Source organism: Schistocerca cancellata, unplaced genomic scaffold (genome assembly GCF_023864275.1).
Source record: "Schistocerca cancellata isolate TAMUIC-IGC-003103 unplaced genomic scaffold, iqSchCanc2.1 HiC_scaffold_429, whole genome shotgun sequence".
Classification (NCBI taxonomy): domain Eukaryota; kingdom Metazoa; phylum Arthropoda; class Insecta; order Orthoptera; family Acrididae; genus Schistocerca; species Schistocerca cancellata.
This window is the reverse complement of record NW_026046446.1, coordinates 1-21045: the sequence shown is the minus strand read 5'-3', so window position 1 is coordinate 21045 and position 21045 is coordinate 1. Positions and strand designations below refer to the sequence as shown.

Genomic DNA, 21045 nt, shown 5'->3' with positions numbered 1-21045 from the left:
TTAGCATCAATATACACGGGTTCTGGGTTCCAATATATGGTACAAACTGGGCCTCATGGGCCACCAGAATCTCTCCCTTGGTCACAGGAATGGAACAGGTGGGATTTGGTGGTGTGGGGGCTACCAGAATTTCCTTGTTTGATGACTTTAGATATTTCTTCTTAGAGTGTTTGCAGACCAGTGGAAACTCTGGAAGCAAGTGTCCCATGTCCCAAAGGACCTCTTTATGGCTAGGCAAGACAGAGGAACATGACTTGTCAGGCTGAGAGGTGGGGGACCAATGTCCCTGATGGGTGGGAAGTCCATGATTTTCAAGTAGGTGAGGTGGAAGTAGCAGGAGGAGAGTTGCCAACTATTGGGGGGGGGGGGAGGAGGAGGAGGAGGCTTGGTCAAGCAGCCCTGAAGCCCCACTGTAGAAGACCTAGCTGGTGAGAGTACTGTTGCCAAAACAGGCAAACATCACTTATCGGTGTATAATCACCTTGACCTTTTCAGGCCATTAATTTCCCTCACAGGCCAAGATGAAGGCACCTATAACAACCCATTGTCCTTTGGTCCCCTGTGTTCATGATGAACAAAGTGTACACCCCCTCACTCCAAGCTGATGCATAGCTCATCAGATTGCAAGAGCAGTTCTTGGCGGAAAATGATGCCCTGAATTATAAATATGTTATGCAGGAGTGACAGTCACCTGTATGTCACTCAGCTTGTTGCAAGCGAGCAGCACCTGTGACTGGAAGTGGCAGTCATCTCTAAAATGAAAAGTCGGTCAGTTTTGATCAAAACATCTCCTGCCCACAGACTTTTCTTGTATGTTCTTTTTTGGCCAACAAGGAATCCCCACCAGTCCTTATTCAAACCACGTGCTTACCAAGGAAGGGAACTTATTGGGTAATATCTCTCTGCATCAAGCGAGGTCTTTCCTTCCCTAGATACTGCTGGGATGTATGACTGCCAGTGGCAGATAACTTCATCTACTACATTTACAGCTCATCTGCTGTAGTGACACCACTCTGAATTGGAACTCTTCCCATGGGCGCCACCCAGCCTCACCAACGGCTACCTGGCCAGTAATGCAATGCTACAGGTGCAAAGATGGAAAGGCACAACATTTGGAGCATCCAGGGTGACCTTCCCTGCATGATACGCACTTCTGGAGAACTTTGGAAATAGTTGGAAAGTCAAACCCAAGAATGGGGACTATGTTTTTATTTAATGAGAAGTTGCGGAAAATGTTTGAAGTGAAAACTCGATTCCCAACCATAAGCTAGGTCCCAGCAATGTGTGCACCAGGAAAACCATCTGGGGAGGCAGAGGGGGGGGGGAGGGGAGGGGAGGAGGGGGATAATGGAAGTACAAGTTTGTAGCATGGAAAGGAAGTAATGCTGAAAAGCTGGGGACTCAGGATAGCCAAGCATTTATTCAGAAGAGCTGTGAACCACCTGGGGGTCCAGATCACCAGTTTTTCACAGTACCTTGCCCCCCCCCTGCGGGTCTGGGGGTTACAATAGGCCCAAGGTATTCCTGTCTGTCGTAAGAGGCGACTAAAAGGAGTCCCTCCCCCTCAAGGGGGTAGTTGGCGCCTGCGTTCGATGACGGACAGTTCCACGACCTATATTCGCAGTCGTTTCTTCCTTCTTTTGGTTGGTCCCTTTCTTTGTTCTACATCTCACTGTCTTCCTTACTCTTTCCCTTGCCTTCTTTCCCTTGCCTTCTTTCCCTTGCCTTCTTTCCCTTGCCTTCTTTCCCTTGCCTTGTCTAGTCTCCACCTCGACGTTTGAGACAGTCTGTCCTCTCTCTCTTCATTTTCCTTTTCTTCGTTCCTCCCTGTGCCCGCCTGAAGGCCGACCCACGTGTTCGCACACGTAGCCGGTGACGGGGTAACGCGTAATTCCCCGTCCTGGGTAGACAAGTAAGGCACGCATGTACCCCCTGGTAAAGGCCATGCCCTAGGGAGGGGTGACTGCCTGAGCTGATACCTTCTGACCATGCCGTCTGTTTCTCGGGAGGTGTGCCTGTAAACATTCACCTAAGGTGGGAGTGCCCTCTGAGAGGGTCCCCACAAGGAAGGAGTGCGCCATCGGAGATGCTGTCAATCATGGAGGATTCCTCCGCAATAGATTTCTCTTCTTCTCTTCTTCCTCTCTTTCTTCTCTTCTTCCTCTCTTTTTCTCTCTTCTTCTCTCTTTCTTCTCTCTTTCTTCTCTCTTTCTTCTCTCTTCTTTCTCTCTTTCTTCTCTCTTTCTTCTCTCTTTCTTCTCTCTTTCTTCTCTCTTTCTTCTCTCCTTTCCCTCTCTCCTTTCCCTCTCTCCTTTCCCTCTCTCCTTTCCCTCTCTCCTTTCCCTCTCTCCTTTCCCTCTCTCCTTTCCCTCTCTCCTTTCCCTCTCTCCTTTCCCTCTCTCCTTTCCCTCTCTCCTTTCCCTCTCTCCTTTCTTCTCTCTCCTTTCTTCTCTCTCCTTTCTTCTCTCTCCTTTCTTCTCTCTCCTTTCTTCTCTCTCCTTTCTTCTCTCTCCTTTCTTCTCTCTCCTTTCTTCTCTCTCCTTTCTTCTCTCTCCTTTCTTCTCTCTCCTTTCTTCTCTCTCCTTTCTTCTCTCTCCTTTCTTCTCTCTCCTTTCTTCTCTCTCCTTTCTTCTCTCTCCTTTCTTCTCTCTCCTTTCTTCTCTCTCCTTTCTTCTCTCTCCTTTCTTCTCTCTCCTTTCTTCTCTCTCCTTTCTTCTCTCTCCTTTCTTCTCTCTCCTTTCTTCTCTCTCCTTTCTTCTCTCTCCTTTCTTCTCTCTCCTTTCTTCTCTCTCCTTTCTTCTCTCTCCTTTCTTCTCTCTCCTTTCTTCTCTCTCCTTTCTTCTCTCTCCTTTCTTCTCTCTCCTTTCTTCTCTCTCCTTTCTTCTCTCTCCTTTCTTCTCTCTCCTTTCTTCTCTCTCCTTTCTTCTCTCTCCTTTCTTCTCTCTCCTTTCTTCTCTCTCCTTTCTTCTCTCTCCTTTCTTCTCTCTCCTTTCTTCTCTCTCCTTTCTTCTCTCTCCTTTCTTCTCTCTCCTTTCTTCTCTCTCCTTTCTTCTCTCTCCTTTCTTCTCTCTCCTTTCTTCTCTCTCCTTTCTTCTCTCTCCTTTCTTCTCTCTCCTTTCTTCTCTCTCCTTTCTTCTCTCTCCTTTCTTCTCTCTCCTTTCTTCTCTCTCCTTTCTTCTCTCTCCTTTCTTCTCTCTCCTTTCTTCTCTCTCCTTTCTTCTCTCTCCTTTCTTCTCTCTCCTTTCTTCTCTCTCCTTTCTTCTCTCTCCTTTCTTCTCTCTCCTTTCTTCTCTCTCCTTTCTTCTCTCCCCTTTCTTCTCTCCCCTTTCTTCTCTCCCCTTTCTTCTCTCCCCTTTCTTCTCTCCCCTTTCTTCTCTCCCCTTTCTTCTCTCCCCTTTCTTCTCTCCCCTTTCTTCTCTCCCCTTTCTTCTCTCCCCTTTCTTCTCTCCCCTTTCTTCTCTCCCCTTTCTTCTCTCCCCTTTCTTCTCTCCCCTTTCTTCTCTCCCCTTTCTTCTCTCCCCTTTCTTCTCTCCCCTTTCTTCTCTCCCCTTTCTTCTCTCCCCTTTCTTCTCTCCCCTTTCTTCTCTCCCCTTTCTTCTCTCCCCTTTCTTCTCTCCCCTTTCTTCTCTCCCCTTTCTTCTCTCCCCTTTCTTCTCTCCCCTTTCTTCTCTCCCCTTTCTTCTCTCCCCTTTCTTCTCTCCCCTTTCTTCTCTCCCCTTTCTTCTCTCCCCTTTCTTCTCTCCCCTTTCTTCTCTCCCCTTTCTTCTCTCCCCTTTCTTCTCTCCCCTTTCTTCTCTCCCCTTTCTTCTCTCCCCTTTCTTCTCTCCCCTTTCTTCTCTCCCCTTTCTTCTCTCCCCTTTCTTCTCTCCCCTTTCTTCTCTCCCCTTTCTTCTCTCCCCTTTCTTCTCTCCCCTTTCTTCTCTCCCCTTTCTTCTCTCCCCTTTCTTCTCTCCCCTTTCTTCTCTCCCCTTTCTTCTCTCCCCTTTCTTCTCTCCCCTTTCTTCTCTCCCCTTTCTTCTCTCCCCTTTCTTCTCTCTCCTTTCTTCTCTCTCCTTTCTTCTCTCTCCTTTCTTCTCTCCTTTCTTCTCTCCTTTCTTCTCTCCTTTCTTCTCTCCTTTCTTCTCTCCTTTCTTCTCTCCTTTCTTCTCTCCTTTCTTCTCTCCTTTCTTCTCTCCTTTCTTCTCTCCTTTCTTCTCTCCTTTCTTCTCTCCTTTCTTCTCTCCTTTCTTCTCTCCTTTCTTCTCTCCTTTCTTCTCTCCTTTCTTCTCTCCTTTCTTCTCTCCTTTCTTCTCTCCTTTCTTCTCTCCTTTCTTCTCTCCTTTCTTCTCTCCTCTTTTCCTCCTCCTCCTCACCTCTTTTTTTGTACTCTCTAGACTTCTGCCCACAAACTGAAACTTGACCAGCCACCAGTGACCTAAGTACTACCACCTCCTCCACAGGTCCTCGTAGTTTCTCGATCTGAGGACGGAAAGGATTTTCCCTCTGTCAACCCTTTCATTATACAGAAGGGCGTAGATGCCAAAGCTGGATTTGTCAAGTTGCGTAATGGTACCTGGTTATTAGAAACTGAGAGCGCCTTTCAGGCACAGAAACTGCTTCGGCCCACACCTTTTCAACCAGCTCAATCTTGTCTGCCTCAGTACTGGCGCCCCTACTATACTTTCGGACACATCTCACACATATTCCCATTTAGACCTCTCTATATGTACTACCCAACTTGCACGCCGGTTTGAGTGGTATGCACTTTCTGATACACTTCCCGTGTGTTATACATCTCCTACATCTTGCCCCCTCTCCGTGCTCAACTAGTTGCAACATCTCCAAAGCAGACTGGGGCTCTTCTCTTCCAGGGCGACCTTTCAGGATCAAACCTTCTCGAGTTGCAATAGTCAGGTCGCCCATCTAACGGAAGTCATTCTCACTGCTGCTGAATATTCCATCCCTCACAATACTTCTTCTCCACGTCGCGTACCGGTCCACTGGTGGACCGCAGCATGTAGAGAAGCTTTACGTGCTCGTCGACGTAATTTACGCACCTTTAAAAGCCACCCTACAGTGGCGAATTGTATCAATTATAAAGAGATTACGTGCGCAGTGTCGTATTATTAAAGAAAGCAAGAAAGCCAGCTGGGCTGCTTTCACAAGCACCTTCAACAGTTCTACTCCTTCTGTTGTCTGGGGTAGCCTGCGCCGGCTATCTGGCACTAAGGTCCACTCACCAGTTTCTGGCTTGACGGTTGCGAATGACGTCCTAGTGTCCCCTGAGGCTGTCTCCAATGCCTTCGGCCGCTTATTCTCAGATGTTTCGAGCTCCGCTCATTACTACCCTGCCTTCCTCCCCCGCAACAGGCAGAGGACGCTAGGCCACCTAACTTCCGCTCCTCGAATCGTGAAAGTTATAATGACCCATTCACCATGCGGGAACTCGAGAATGCACTTGCCCGGTCACGGTCCTTCGCTCCAGGGCCTGATTCTATTCATATTCAGATGCTGAAAAACCTTTCTCCTGCAGGTAAAGGTTTCCTTCTTCGTACTTATAATCGAATCTGGAATGAGGGACATGTTCCCCCATGCTGGTGCGAGTCTATTGTTGTACCGATTCCTAAGCCAGGGAAGGACAAGCACTTGCCTTCCAGTTATCGATCCATCTCGCTTACCAGCTGTGTCTGTAAGGTGATGGAGCGAATGGTTAACTCTCATTTGGTTTGGCTGCTTGAATCTCGACACCTACTTACCTATGTACAATGTGGATTTCGTAGGCGCCGCTCTGCTGTTGACCATCTGTTTACCTTGTCGACCTTCATTATGAATAACTTATTGCGGAAGCGTCCGACCGCGGCTGTGTTCTTCGATTTGGAGAAGGCTTACGACACCTGTTGGCGGCGGGCGTTCTCCGCACCATGCATACATGGGGCCTTCGCGGTCGCCTCACTCTTTTTATTCGTTCCTTTTTATTCGTTCCTTTTTAATTGATTGACAGTTCAGGGTACGTTTGGGTTCTGTCCTGTCTGACACCTTTCGCCAGGAGAATGGGGTACCACAGGGCTCCGTTTTGAGCGTCGCTTTCTTCGTCATAGCGATCAATCCAATAATGGATTGCCTCCCAGCTGATGTATCAGGCTCCCTTTTCGTGGACGATTTTACCATCTACTGCAGCGCGCAGCGTACATGTTTCCTGGAGCGCTGTCTTCAGCGTTCTCTTGACCGTCTTTACTTCTGGAGTGTCGCCAATGGCTTCAGTTTTTCTGCCGAGAAGACGGTCTGTATTAACTTCTGGCGCTACAAAGAGTTTCTCCCACCGTCCTTACGACTCGGTCCAGCTGCTCTCCCATTCGTGGAGACAGCAAAATTTTTGGGTCTTACATTTGACAGGAAACTTAGCTGGTCTCCACATGTCATATTTGGCTGCTCGTTGTACCCGTTCTCTAAATGTCCTCCGTGTTCTCAGCGGTATGTCGTGGGGAGCGGATCGAACCGTCCTACTTCGCCTCTATCGGTCTATCGTCCGCTCCAAGCTGGATTATGGGAGCTTCGTATACTCCTCTGCACGGCCATCCATCTTACGCCGCCACAACCCCATACTGAATCGGGGTTTACGTCTTGCGATCGGAGCGTTTTATACTAGTCCCGTCGAGAGTCTTCATGCTGAAGCTGGTGAATTGCCACTCACCTACCGGCGCGATATACTGCTTTGTCGGAATGTCTGTCGGCTACTGTCAATGCCCGACCACCCGTCCTATCCTTCCTTTTTTGAAGACTCTCTCGACCGTCAATACGGGTTGTATGTCTCTGCCCTGCTAGCCCCCAGGAGTTCGCTTACGTCGCCTCCATCAACACCTTGATTTTTCACTCCCTGCAACCTTTCGAGTGGGTGAGAGCCACACGCCACCTTGGCTCCAGGCTCAGGTTCGCGTTCACCTTGACCTCAGCTCGCTCCCAAAGGAGGTTATCCTTGGTTCGGTCTACCACTCCCGTTTTGTCGAACATCGTTCGAAGTTCATCAACATGACTTTCATTTATACAGATGGCTCAAAGACCAAAGACTGGGTCGGGTGTTCCTTTATTGTCGGGGCACAAAGTTTCCGATACCGGCTCCATGACCATTGTTCGGTCTTCACAGCTGAGCTCTTTGCCCTCTACCAGGCTGTTCTTTACATCTGCCGCCACCGACATTCTGCTTATGTCATCTGCTCAGATTCCCTGAGCGCCATCCAGAGCCTCAGTGATCCGTATCTGGTTCACCCTTTCGTGCACCGGATCCAACGCTCTCTTCAGCTGCAGGTGGATGACGGTTCTCCGGTTAGTTTTATGTGAGGTCCTGGCCATGTCGGTATCCCTGGGAACGAAGCTGCAGATGCCGCGGCCAAGGCTGCGGTCCTCCAGCCTCGGACAGCTTCTTGTTGTGTCCCTTCATCAGATTGTAGCAGGGTGATTTGTCGGCGCATTTTATCGGTGTGGCATGCCGATTGGGCTGCACTTACGGGCAACAAGCTTCCTTGAAACATCTTCCCGCGGCTTGGACGTCCTCCTCACGCCCTTCTCGGCGGGAGGAGGTCGTTTTGGCCCGGTTACGAATTGGACACTGCCGGTTCAGCCGTCGCCATCTGCTGACTGCTGCACCGGCGTCGTTCTGCCCATATGGGCAATTGCTGACTGTCCGCCTCATTTTAACGTCCTGTCCGGATTTTAATACCCTGCGTCTTGATCTTGGCCTGCCATGTACTCTGGATGCCAATTTAGCAGATGAGCCAGGAGCAGCTGCTCGCGTTTTATCCACTTGACAAACCTGTCTAAGGACATTTGATTTTGCTGTTTTTTAATCATGCCTGTCAATCTGTCTTTTTTCGTGTTTTCCCTTGTGTTGCTGTTTTAAACTTGTGCCTCGCGGTGCATTCCTTACGTAGTCTGGGCGCTCCCTAAAACCACAAAAAAAAAGCAGTACCTTGTCAACAGAGAATGCTGCTGTATTTAACTGATTTTTGTGGAACACACTGTTACATAACTAAGTCATCAGACAAAGATTTAGCTACCCATTGCGTTAAATGTACCAGCAAGCCACCTGAATGAAAACCAAGAATAGTCCTCTCTAAATAAAAACTGTGACTGGTGAATGATCCCATTATGGTTACAGGAAGAAAATATCCTGGCCTGGCAGAGGACTGACAATGAATGATCTGAATGGAGGTAGGTTTGTGATGCTCCACAACGAAATAGGTTTCAATAGTTCCACACATCAGATATGACCACTTCTTTTTACTCAGGCATGTCGTATACATTCCACTCAAACAATAACTCGGAATATCACACCACCAGAAAGTTTAAAACGGTTTAACACTGACGAAAATCCATCCGAAATTGGTGCAAGATTACGAAATGTCCACTGCCACACTAACGGCAGTTCAGAAATGGTCGACTGAAGGGGATTCAGAAGTTGCAATCACACATTAACATATAGACAATGTTCAGAGTGATCTTCTACACAATCAACAATTCAAGGTGTTGGGAATAGGAGATGCCATAGGAAAATCATAAAAAAGAAAATTGTATTTTCAAAATTTCCTAAACATTCTTAATTACGCCCGTGGTGTGTTGGAACGAAATGGTGTCATCCTTGTACACACCTGCATGTAATGTGTAACTGTCTAAAGTTTCATTGCTGTACGTCCGTTAGCTATTGCTCAGAACTTTACTGAGTAGGATGTTTTGTCGCACAGTTTGCGAATTTAGAGATGGCAGAGATAGAGGAGAAGCACGTTGCATTACATTTTGCGTGAAACTCTAGCAGACATTTACAGACACACACAAGATGTTGCCGAAATTCTATTTTCATGAGTGCTCACGCCGCACTCGTTGTTCCGAATTGTTCACACGGCTTAAATATGCCAAGACGGAAGTTTATAATGACGCCCATTCAGGTTGCCCTTCGACGTCTACCGACAACGCTCATGTCAGGAACGTCAACGAAACTCTGCGTGCGAATCTAAGACAGACTGCCCGAGAGACTGCAGAAGAATGTAGCATTTCAGTTGGATCATGTCACAAAATCCTAACACTGCATCGGGTTGCCGCCAGGTTGGTCACACGGCTATGGAGTCAAGACCAGAAAGACCTTCACCTCTGAACCTATGAAGAGCTTTTGTATGGCTCAAATGGGTACCAGATGTTCGTTAGGATAATATTAACTGATGGTGAGGCGACACTTCACGCGACCCAGCAAAAGGCATACGAAGACTGCTTCCGGATATATAAACGGCATTTGGAGTGGTGTATCAATTGTGCAAGAGAGTATCTCTAAGGAAACCATGCACAGTTAGAAACTTTTGTGGACAAAGTTCTAGAATTTTTCAAGAGACGTCAGTCAGTGATCATGAAGAGTCGTCGTACTTCGACCATTAAGAGTAAGTCTTATGCAAGGTGAACATCATGTTTGTTTAGTATTAAAATGAAGTGCAAAAAGTAGTTCACTAGATTTTGGAGCTTATCAAACAATTAAACTGAGTTTTTGTTTGATAATTTGCTACAATGACAGGGCACATTGCTTCGTGCGAGGAAATCAGTAGCATCGTAGTAGGTGGCGCCCAGGTGCCATGCACCAGAGATTGCAAGTTGAACAGTAAATAAGAAGCATAATTTTTTTTATTCCAGAGAAAAGAATCACAATGCTTTTGACATAAACCTTTCAATGGAGAAAAATTCCTATGCAAGTTTTGGTCGCCAACTGAGTGGCGACAAACATGCGAGAAGAAGATTGGATTACAAACGGAAACAAATCACCTTATCAAGAAAGTGTACCTGCACAAGAAGCTGTTGCGGCAGTTGGCAATATATGTTGGAATAGCTGGTCATCATTGTGTACCAAATCTAATTATCAGAGTCACCACCACCAGTCTAGTTCAAGACAATTGCATCCCTTGGCTGTTCTCCTCTAGATCAACAACGTTGATATTCCCGCCAAGTATAGATTCGGACATCCTGCAACCGAACTTGGGGAATGGAATCTCCTCACTGGAAAAATGTTGTACAAAGTATACGGACCTAAAATGGATGGTGAAATATAATTGGTGCATTTATATCAAAAATACACTTTTTCTGTCAAGGCAAGAAATCCTCTTTACCGACACACTACATACACACTACATACACACACATACCACAAGCCACTGTACAGTGCGTGGCGCAGGGTACCCTGTATCACATCTTGTCATTTCCTTTGTCGTTTTCAGCTCCCTCCGTTTGCAAGTGAAACAGCAATTTGCTTGCATATGAGCCAGAATTTCACCTTTCTTCACTACATAATTCTTAAGCAACCTGTATATTTGGCGGGAATAGAATGGTTCTGCAGTCAGCTTCAAATTCCAGCTCCCTACATTTTCTCAAGAGTTTCTCGAAAAGAACATCGTCTTCTCTCCAGGGATTCCTGTTTGAGTTCCCAAAGAATCTCTAAAATTCTTGTGCTGTTCGAACCTACCAGCAACGAACGAGTAAACTGCTTCTGAATTGCTTAGATATCTTCCTTTAATCTGATCTGGAGCAGAGCGCAGACACTAACAGTATTCAAGAGCAGGTTGCATCAGTGCCCTATATGTCGTCTCATTTACAGATGAATCACATTTTCCCAAAACTTTTCCCAATAAACCGAAGTTGACCATTCGCTTTCCCTGCCGTAATCCTCACGTGCTCATTCCATTTCACGTACCTTTGCAACGTTATGCAGAGGTATTTAATTGACGTGACTGTGTGAAGCAGAGCACTACTCGCACTGTATCTTAATATTGATTTTGTTTTCCATGTTCATCTGCATCAATGTACACTTTTCTACTTTAGAACCAACTATAAATTTTGGCCAAGTCATCATCTATCATCATACTGTCATCCTCAACACCCTCCCATACTCCAAAGCATCAGCAGCAAACAGCAGAATGCTGCTCACTGTCCGCCATATCATTTGTGCGTATAGACAACAACAGCGGCCCTATCTTACTTTCCTTGGGCACTGCTGGCATTAACCTTGTCTCTGATTAACAGTCGCCGTCGAGAACGATGTACTGGGCTCTTTTACTTACGAAGCCTTCGTGCCACTCTCATACCTAGGAACCTATTGCACATGCTCTGACCTTCGTTAAGTGTTACTAATGTTTGTAGAGTCCTGTAGCCTACTCGTTCCTTTCACCACACGTGAGATTATGTACAAAACTGAGGTTGCGTATGAAAACTTAATTGACGTCAGACATACGAAAAGTCATTCTCCGAGTGGATTAGCAAATCTTAGAAGTATTTATCACCACACACCACCGGGCAAGCTTAGAAGGGAAGGTTCCCATCTGAATTTAAATCTGAGACAGATGGCGAACATGACAGAAGGGAACTATGGATATGACTCCCGCTCTGGACCAAGAACTGCCTCACTACAAATAACCAAGCACTTATATTTTCATCCTCTTCTTTTCTTGTTAAGTCTCCGAATAAATACCATAAATGTATTTTTGGATTGCGCAGACGTTTGCAGCTTGCTTACACACTAGCGAGCCTTGCTTGCTCCAGCCCACAAATCCGTCCCTTTAGAGTAAACAAAGATGTGAACAGCATATGTTTAGAGCCTTCCAGTGTCACCCATTTATGTGAATTATTCTTCCGCTCGATTTGTCAGGTTTCCTCCACACAAGCCATAGACAGTGCACGTCCGCGTGTTCAGATGAGTCGTTTCCAATTAGTACACAGTATTTCGACGACCGACATGATCGTCCCCTCTCAGTGCCACAAGTTTAGTCGTCTCATGTCCTCGCCACCCAGACTCAACCCTAAGAAAATAATCTGGTCGGTCGTCAAAATATCGTAAACAGAACAGATTGGCCGAATACAGACACATATCGTTAATTGTCTGTATGTAAACAGCGTGCAGCTCCTGAACACGACAAACCTCGATAGGCCCTCAGGGAGATCGCTTATGAGGGGCAGTGCACGCCAGGAATGGCTCTGTGATGTTACATGGACGCTTTGATTAAACGGATACTTCATTTATAATAAAAGGTATTTCGAGGCTTAAGAGGTGCAACCAACCGATGAGCAACGAAGTTATTTCCAAGCCATTCTGATGAAGAAAACAAAAATGGTTCTTCCTTTAGGATGACAGTTCTCACAGCAAAGTAACGTAAAATCGAGGTGTTTTGGTGGATTTGGACCACCACGCATGTGTCTGTGGTAAGAAACTTTATCCAAACCCTTATGGGAATCCATGGCCCTGTTTCTCTTTCACTGTGTGTGGTTGTGGCGGGGGGGGGGGGGGGGTGGAAGGAGGGGAGGGGAGACATGAGGAGGAAATCTTATAAAAAGACACCCATTCGCTCACTCCCACCTCACGTTGACACACACAACCACTCGATCTCACAGGCCTTTCATACAACAGATCAGGCGAAAGGTGCTACACCTGGAAACAGAAGTAAAACCACAGGAGCTGAAAGAAAGGTACGAGGAATGCGTCTGGCTGACCAGTTATAAAAACCGTGGGTGAGGCAATCGCCCAGATAACACGTCAACAACAACTCCCTAAATCTTTTGGAGAGAAGTCTAACAGATCTCTGAACCTTATAACTCTTGCCACATTCGTTTGAATGTTGCTTAAAATAGAGGGCACGTATGTCAGGAAATCCGCTTCTGCCCTCTGATCTGAAAGTAAAACACACTCTAATAAAATGTGGTGGACGGTGATCTGTATGCCACAAGCAGCTCATGTCGGAGGGTCCTCTCGCCTGAGCAAGAAGTCATGCGACAGAGCTGTGGCTATGTGTAGACAAGTAAGGAGAACCTCGTCCCGCCTATGTGGAAGGATGGTGGTACACTGTGCTCACATAGTGGTCTTCACTATGAGCAGCTTGTCAGCTGTCAGTTCCTACCACTAGTCTTTCCATCGACGCATGACTTTTCACCTCAGCAGTGAGACAATAGCATGCAAGGGGAATGGCACACGAAACTAACCAAGGACTACAACACGACTCCTCCTTGGCTGCTACAGCCACTCTTTCGTTCCCCACAATACCCGTGTGCCCTGGCGCCCAGCAGAGTGTCGCTTCCTTTTCCAGGCTTTGTGGCCAGAGGAAGGCGTTCTGGACATCCTGGAATACTTTATCAGTTGCATACAAGCATTCTAGAGACTGAAGGCAACTCAGGGGAAGGGGGGGGGGGTTGAAACATGAGATGTGCCATGCCTGCTAAATTCCTCATCTCCTCCAAGGCCCTAAGGATCATGGAAATTTGCCATCGAATACAGTGAAGTCTGGAGACAACCGAATTTAGAGGACAAAATGTGGGAAAACGGAGGAACAAAGAGTCCCTCTGTTTAGCCCCATCCGTGCATACAGCCCCATAGTTGGAGTGCTCATTTATGTCAGCGAACAGCGTATTAAAACAGAAGCTTGAATTAATCACTCCTGTACTGCACTAAATCTGGAATTGCTCAGGGCCCATGTAGTAACCAGGGTGGGAGTCAGTTAAACCACAGATCTGAGTCCATACGAACCCCACACCTTGGGATGCAACAAACATTTTGCACAGATCCCAAATGGCCTCGCTGCCCACAGACAATTAGTAAGGAGGCGTTTCATAGCCAGACAGTATTGGTACAGTATGCATGGGAAGTGGGTGTAGCAAGGAACCTTCACTGCTAATGTAGTGCGATTAGTTGCCGCCAGATGGTACGTGGTAGTTCCCCAGCATCTCATCAGCACAGAATAGGTGTGGCTCTTGTCCTGTAACTGCCCGTAGGCAGCCAGAACCCCTCATGGTAGAGATTCACAGATTTTCAGGTACAAACGCCTCGCTGGCCTGTAAACTGTGCACCGAAAGTAAAGTCCCCCCCTGCGGGTCCAGGGATTAGAATAGGCCCGAGGTATTCCTGCCTGTCGTAAGAGGCGACTAAAAGGAGTCCATCCCCCTCACAGGGGTAGTTCGCGCCTGCGTCCGGAGACGGACGGTTCCTCGACCTATTATTGTGGTCTTTTTGGTTTTTCACTTCTCGTTTCTTCCTTCCTTTTGTTGGTTCCTTTCTTTGCTCTTCTCCACCTCACTGTCTTTCTTACTCTTTCCCTTGACTTCTCCTTGCCTTCTCATTGCCTTCTTCTCCTTGCCTTCTCATTGCCTTCTTCTCCTTGCCTTCTCATTGCCTTCTTCTCCTTGACTTCTCATTGCCTTCTTCTCCTTGCCTTCTCATTGCCTTTTTCTCCTTGCCTTCTCCTTGCCTTCTTCTCCTTGCCTTCTCTGGTCTCTGCCTCGGCGTTTGAGACAGTCTGTCCTCTTTCTCCCTCTCTCTCTTCTTTTTCCTCTTCTTCCTTCCTCCCTGTGCGTGCCTGAAGGCCGACCCACGCGTTCGCACGCGTAGCCGGTGACGGGGTAACGCGTAAGTCCCCGCCCTGGGTAGACATGTAAGGCACGCGCGTACCCCCTGGTAAAGGCCAGGCCCAGGGAGGGGTGATTGCCTGAGCTGATACCTTCTGACCATGCCGATTGGTCCCTCCGTCTGTTTCTCGGGAGTTGTGACCTGAGGTGTAAACATTCACCTAAGGTGGGAGTGCCCTCTGAGAGGGTCCCCACAAGGAAGGAGCGCGCCATCGGAGACGCTGGCAATCATGGGGGATTCCTCCGCAATGGATTCTACTCCATCTCTCTCGACTTCGACCCACAAACGGAAACGTGACCAGCCAACAGTGACAAAAGTACTACCGCCTGCCCCACAGTTCCTCGTAGTTTCTCGATCTGAGGACGGAAAGGATTTTTCCTCTGTCAACCCATTCGTTATTCAGAAGGGCGTAGATGCCATAGCCGGAGCTGTCAAATGTTGTACCAGGTTGCGTAACGGTACCTTATTACTAGAAACTGAGAGTGCCTTTCAGGCACAAAAACTGCTTCGGGCCACACTCCTGTACACGTTCCCTGTCCGGGTGGAGGCCCACCGAACTTTGAATTCGTCTCGTGGTGTAGTCTATACTAGCTCCCTCGACGGATTGACTGACGAGGAGATTCAATCTTTCCTCGCTGAGCAGGGCGTGACGGCTGTCCATAGGGTCATGAAAAAGGTCAACAATGACCTTGTACCGACCCGGACACTTTTCTTGACCTTCGATAGTGTTGAGCTGCCATCGCGCATCAAGGCGGGCTACGAGGTTATTTCTGTTCGCCCCTATGTCCCGACACCTACGCGCTGCTACCAGTGTCAGCGTTTCAATCACACTCGACAGTCTTGTTCCAATGCGGCTAAATGTGTGACTTGTGGCAGGGATGCCCATGAGGGTGACTGTCCACCTCCGTCTCCTCGTTGTGTGAACTGTCAAGGTGACCATGCCGCATCCTCCCGCGACTGTCCTGTCTATAAGGAAGAACGCTGTATCCAAGAAATTCGGGTCAAAGAGAAAGTGTCCACCTCGGCTGCTCGCAAGCTATTGGCTAGTAGGAAGCCCGCGCTGCTCCCAGCGGGGAAATAAAGTACTGTCCTCGCCTCTCCTCGGACTACCAGGGAGGTAGCAACCCAGACATGCGATCTGACCTTCAGCACCACGGTCGTCCGTCCGGCCAGTGCTAAGATCGCGCGGTCGACGTCTCCTCTTCCTCCCATCACCCCACAAACACCAGCCCCTTCCTCAGCTTCTGCTAAGACGAAGACCCCGAAGTCAGATGCATGGGCCTTCAAGAAGGAACCATCCCGTGCAGACTTCCTCCGTACCTCGACCTCCCAGCCTTCGACCGGTACTTCCACCAAACGTCCTTCCAAGAAGTCTCATAGGAAGCACAGTTCTCCTTCTCCGCCACGGCGCATTTCTTCTCCTGCGCCACCCAGCGGTTGCCGCCCCAGGCCGTCATCCGTTTCGCCTTGCCGCACCGCTGGTAGCCGTACATCTGGCCGTTCACCGGCGGAGGAAGCTCCCCCTCCCGGCCATCCTCCCGAGATGGCCGATGACCCTATCGACCCAATGGACGATGACTGTCCGCCTACTGATAGCGGCGGCAGTGCTCGCTCGAAGCCAGGCCCTAAGCGGCCTTCGAGGTGACCCCTTCTATCATCTTCCTTTTCTTACGATGGCACTTATTCACTGGAATATTGGCAGCAGTCGCTCCAACCGAGAGGACTTGAAGTTGCTGCTCCGCTTGCACCGTCCGCTCGTCGTAGCCCTCCAGGAAACGAAGCTACGCCCATGCGATCACATTGCCTTGGCACACTACACCTCTGTGCGTTTTGACCTACCCCCTGTGGTAGGTATCCCAGCTCATGGAGGGGTTATGTTGCTGGTCTGGGATGATATTTACTACGATCCCATCACGTTGCACACCGGCCTGCAGGCAGTTGCCATCCGCATTACTCTCCCCACTTTTACGTTTTCCTTTTGTACCGTTTACACTCCATCGTCATCTGTCGTTACCAGGGCAGACATGATGCAACTTATTGCTCAGCTACCTGCACCATTTTTGTTAACTGGAGACTTCAATGCCCACCATCCCCTTTGGGGCTCTCCAGCATCCTGCCCGAGTGGCTCCCTGTTAGCAGAACTTTTCAACCAACTCAATCTTGTCTGCCTCAATACTGGCGCCCTTACTTCTCTTTCGGACACATCTCACACCTATTCCCATTTAGACCTCTCTATATGTACTCCCCAAATTGCACGCCGGTTTGAGTGGTATGCCCTTTCTGATACATATTCGAGCGACCACTTCCCGTGTGTTATCCATCTCCTGCAGCATACCCCCTCTCCGTGCTTCTCTAATTGGACCATCTCCAAGGCAGACTGGGGGCTCTTCTCTTCCAGGGCGACCTTTCAGGATCAAACCTTCACAAGCTGCGATCGTCAGGTCGCACACCTCACGGATGTCATTCTCGCTGCTGCTGAATATTCCATCCCTCACACTCCTTCTCCACGTCGCGTACCGGTCCCCTGGTGGACCGCAGCATGTAGAGACGCTTTACGTGCTCGTCGACGTGCTTTACGCACATTTCAACGCCACCCGACAGTGGCGAATTGTATCAATTATAAACGATTACGTGCTCTGCGTCGTCGTATTATCAAAGAAAGCAAGAAAGCCAGCTGGGCTGCTTTCACAAGCACCTTCAACAGTTTTGCTACTCCTTCTTCTGTTGTCTGGGGTAGCCTGCGCCGGCTATCTGGCACTAAGGTCCACTCACCAGTTTCTGGCTTGAAGGTCGCGAATGACGTCCTTGTGGCCCCTGAGGCTATCTCCAATGCCTTCGGCCGCTTTTTCGCAGAGGTTTCGAGCTCCGCTCATTACCACCCTGCCTTCCTCCCCCGCAAACAGGCAGAGGAGGCTTGGCCACCTAACTTCCGCTCCTCGAATTGTGAAAGTTGTAATGCCCCATTCACCATGCGGGAACTCGAAAACGCACTTGGCCGATCACGGTCCTCCGCTCCAGGGCCAGATTCTATTCATATTCAGATGCTGAAGAACCTTTCTCCTGCGGGTAAAGGTTTTCTTCTTCGTACATACAATCGCATCTGGATTGAGGGACATGTTCCCGCATGCTGGCGCGAGTCTATTGTTGTCCCGATTCCTAAGCCGGGGAAGGACAAGCACTTGCCTTCAAGTTACCGACCTATCTCGCTTAGCAGCTGTGTCTGTAAAGTGATGGAGCGAATGGTTAACTCTCGATTGGTTTGGCTGCTCGAGTCTCGACGCCTACTTACCAATGTACAATGTGGATTTCGTAGGCGCCGCTCTGCTGTTGACCATCTGGTTACCTTGTCGACCTTCATTATGAATAACTTCTTGCGGAAGCGCCCGACCGCGGCTGTGTTCTTTGATTTGGAGAAGGCTTAAGACACCTGTTGGAGGGCGGGCATTCTCCGCACCATGCATACATGGGGCTTCGCGGTCGCTTCCCTCTTTTTATTCGTTCCTTTTTAATGGATCGACAGTTCAGGGTACGTGTGGGTTCTGTCCTGTCCGACACCTTTCGCCAGGAGAATGGGGTGCCACAGGGCTCAGTTTTGAGCGTCGCTCTCTTCGCCATCGCGATCAATCCAATAATGGATTGCCTCCCAGCTGATGTATCAGGCTCCCTTTTTGTGGACGATTTTACCATCTATTGCAGCGCGCAGTGTACACGTGTCCTGGAGAGCTGTCGTCAGCGTTCTCTTGACCGTCTTTACTCCTGGAGTGTCGCCAATGGCTTCAGTTTTTCTGCCGAGAAGACGGTCTGTATTAACTTCTGGCGCTACAAAGAGTTTCTCCCACCGTCCTTACGACTCGGTCCCATTGCTCTCCCAATCGTGGAGACAACCAAATTTTTAGGCCTTACCTTTGACAGGAAACTTAGCTGGTCTCCACATGTCATATTTGGCCGCCCGTTGTACCCGTTCTTTAAATGTCCTCCGTGTTCTCAGTGGTATGTCGTGGGGAGCGGATCCAACCGTCGTACTTCGCCTCTATCGGTCGATCGTCCGCTCCAAGCTGGATTATGGGAGCTTCGTATACTACTCTGCACGGCCATCCATCTTACGCCGCCTCAACTCCATACAACATGGGGGTTTACGACTTGCGATCGGAGCATTTTATACCAGTCCCGTAAAGAGTCTTCATGCTGACGCTGGCGAATTGCCACTCACCTACAGGCGCGATATACTGCTTTGTCGGTATGCCTGTCGGCTACTGTCAATGCCCGACCATCCGTTTTATCGTTCCTTTTTTGACGACTCTCTTGACCGTCAATACGGGTTGTATGTCTCTGCCCTGCCACCCCCTGGAGTTCGCTTTCGTCGCCTCCTTCAACACCTTAATTTTTCACTCCCTGCAACCTTTCGAGTGGGCGAGAGCCACACGCCACCTTGGCTCCAGGCTCAGGTCCGCGTTCACCTTGACCTCAGCTCGCTCCCAAAAGAGGTCACCCCCGGTTCGGTCTACCACTCCCGTTTTTTGGAACTTCGTTCGAAGTTCATCAACATGACTTTCATTTATACAGATGGCTGTAAGACCAGTGACGGGGTCGGGTGTTCTTTTATTGTCGGGGCACAAAGTTTCAACTACCGGCTCCATGGCCATTGTTCGGTCTTCACAGCTGAGCTCTTTGCCCTCTACCAGGCTGTTCTTTACATCTGCCGCCACCGACATTCTGCTTATGTCATCTGCTCAGATTCCCTGAGCGCCATCCAGAGCCTCAGTGATCCGTACCCGGTTCACCCTTTCGTACACCGGATCCAACGCTCTCTTCAGCAGCTGGTGGACGTCGGTTCTCCGGTTAGCTTTATATGGGTTCCTGGCCATGTCGGTATCCCTGGGTACGAAGCTGCAGATGCCGCGGCCAAGGCTGCGGTCCTCCAGCCTCGGACAGCTTCTTGTTGTGTCCCTTCGTCCGATTTTAGCAGGGACATTTGTCGGCGCATCTTATCGCTGTGGCATGCCGATTGGGCTGCACTTACCGACAACAAGCTTCGGGCCTTAAAACCTCTTCCCGTGGCTTGGACGTCCTCCTCACGCCCTTCTCGGCGGGAGGAGGTCGTTTTAGCCCGGTTAAGAATTGGACACTGCCGGTTCAGCCATCGCCATCTGCTGACGGCTGCGCCGGCGCCGTTCTGCCCATGTGGGCACTTGCTGACGGTTAGACACATTTTAATGTCCTGTCCAGATCTTAACACACTGCGCCTCGATCTTAACCTGCCAAATACTTTCGATGCCATTTTAGCGGATGACCCACGAGCAGCTGCTCGTGTTCTTCGTTTTATCAATTTGACAAACCTCTGCTAAGGACATTTGATGATGCTGTTTTTTAATCCTATGCCTGTCAGTCTTTTATAGTGTTTTCCCTTTTAGTTGTTGTTGTCAACTTGTGCCTCGCGGTGCATTCTTAGAGTAGTCAGGGCGCTAATGACCATTGAAGTTGTGCGCCCTAAAAACCACAAAAAAAAACGAAAGTAAAGTCAAGCCTGCATGTAAGCCCTGTAAAACGGGAGCAGATATCTCACACGCTCCCCAAAACCTGTGGCTAAGAAACTTTAAAATGTTTAGTGTCTTCTGGGAACTTGCCTTCAGGTGTGGTAACCACAAACCTGTGGCTAAGAAACTTTAAAATGTTTAGTGTCTTCTGGGAACTTGCCTTCAGGTGTGGTAACCACAATATACACACACACACACACACACACACACACACACACACACACACACTATTCTCTGCAGAAAATGTAAAGGCGGTGTTTGCAGCCCGCTCCTAATCAATCAATCCTCTCTACTTTCACTTGCAACTGACGTTTGCTGTTGCAATACCGAAGGAGGAACAGAACACTGCAAAATCATTCACAAATAACGAACATTGTATGGCACTCCTTACCATACATATACTGTTTATGGATATGGCGAAGATGGTAGCAATTACAACACTGCCTTGAGCGACATCCTCCTGCTCGAAACTATTCGACAACATGTCAACGACTTGGAAATGAAAAAAAAGTGCTTCAATAATAACTACTGCATAAAGGAAGGGAGATCACCACAGAAGCCCCATTGGTGGGGCTGCCTTACAATATGGTGTCTCCAAGACGTGTCGTATATTTTACCGATAAAGAATGAGGCTATTTGAAAGGAAACCCTGCTGTATAGCGGTCTCTTGCAGGGTCTCGTTGCCGACAATGGATAGCTATCTCCTGAATCGACACTGAGAGCGACTTACGAGCTGCCTTGTATCTAACACTCAGACCAGACCTCCGTTAACCATTCGCTCCAAGGCCTTGCCTATACAGCTCGTTAAGTCGACGCTCCAGTAACCACTGTGAAACGTTTGGTACTTTCCCGGTTTGAGAGGAGGCACCAAAATTCCCTCTTTCCATTTGCTGGGAAAGTTGCTTGTCTGCCTTATCAAATTAGACCACTTCGGAGGACTTCCTTTGACGCTGGTTGCAAGTTTTGCAGCATGCTGTACGGGTTTCGTAGTGACTGGCACGGTATCACAAGCTGCGAACAGTGCAGAGTCAAACTCTCTCACGCAAAGTAGGCAATTTTAGACCTCTTAATTGCCAGACCTTGTGTCCAACTCAGCGTTTTCCATGGTGTAGCGGTATCCCG

The 21045-nt window shown here is 48.7% G+C and overlaps 1 protein-coding gene across 1 annotated transcript; it reads right to left on the bottom strand.

Annotated features, from left to right (window-relative positions):
- Positions 1-2115: 2115 nt before the first annotated feature.
- On the bottom strand, positions 2116-3013 carry LOC126125004 (octapeptide-repeat protein T2-like; the record flags this gene model as incomplete). The annotated part of the gene is made up of 1 exon (XM_049915129.1): positions 2116-3013. A coding segment is annotated over one exon (898 nt), but the record flags the coding sequence as incomplete, so codon positions are not given.
- Between the last annotated feature and the right edge of the window lie 18032 nt (positions 3014-21045).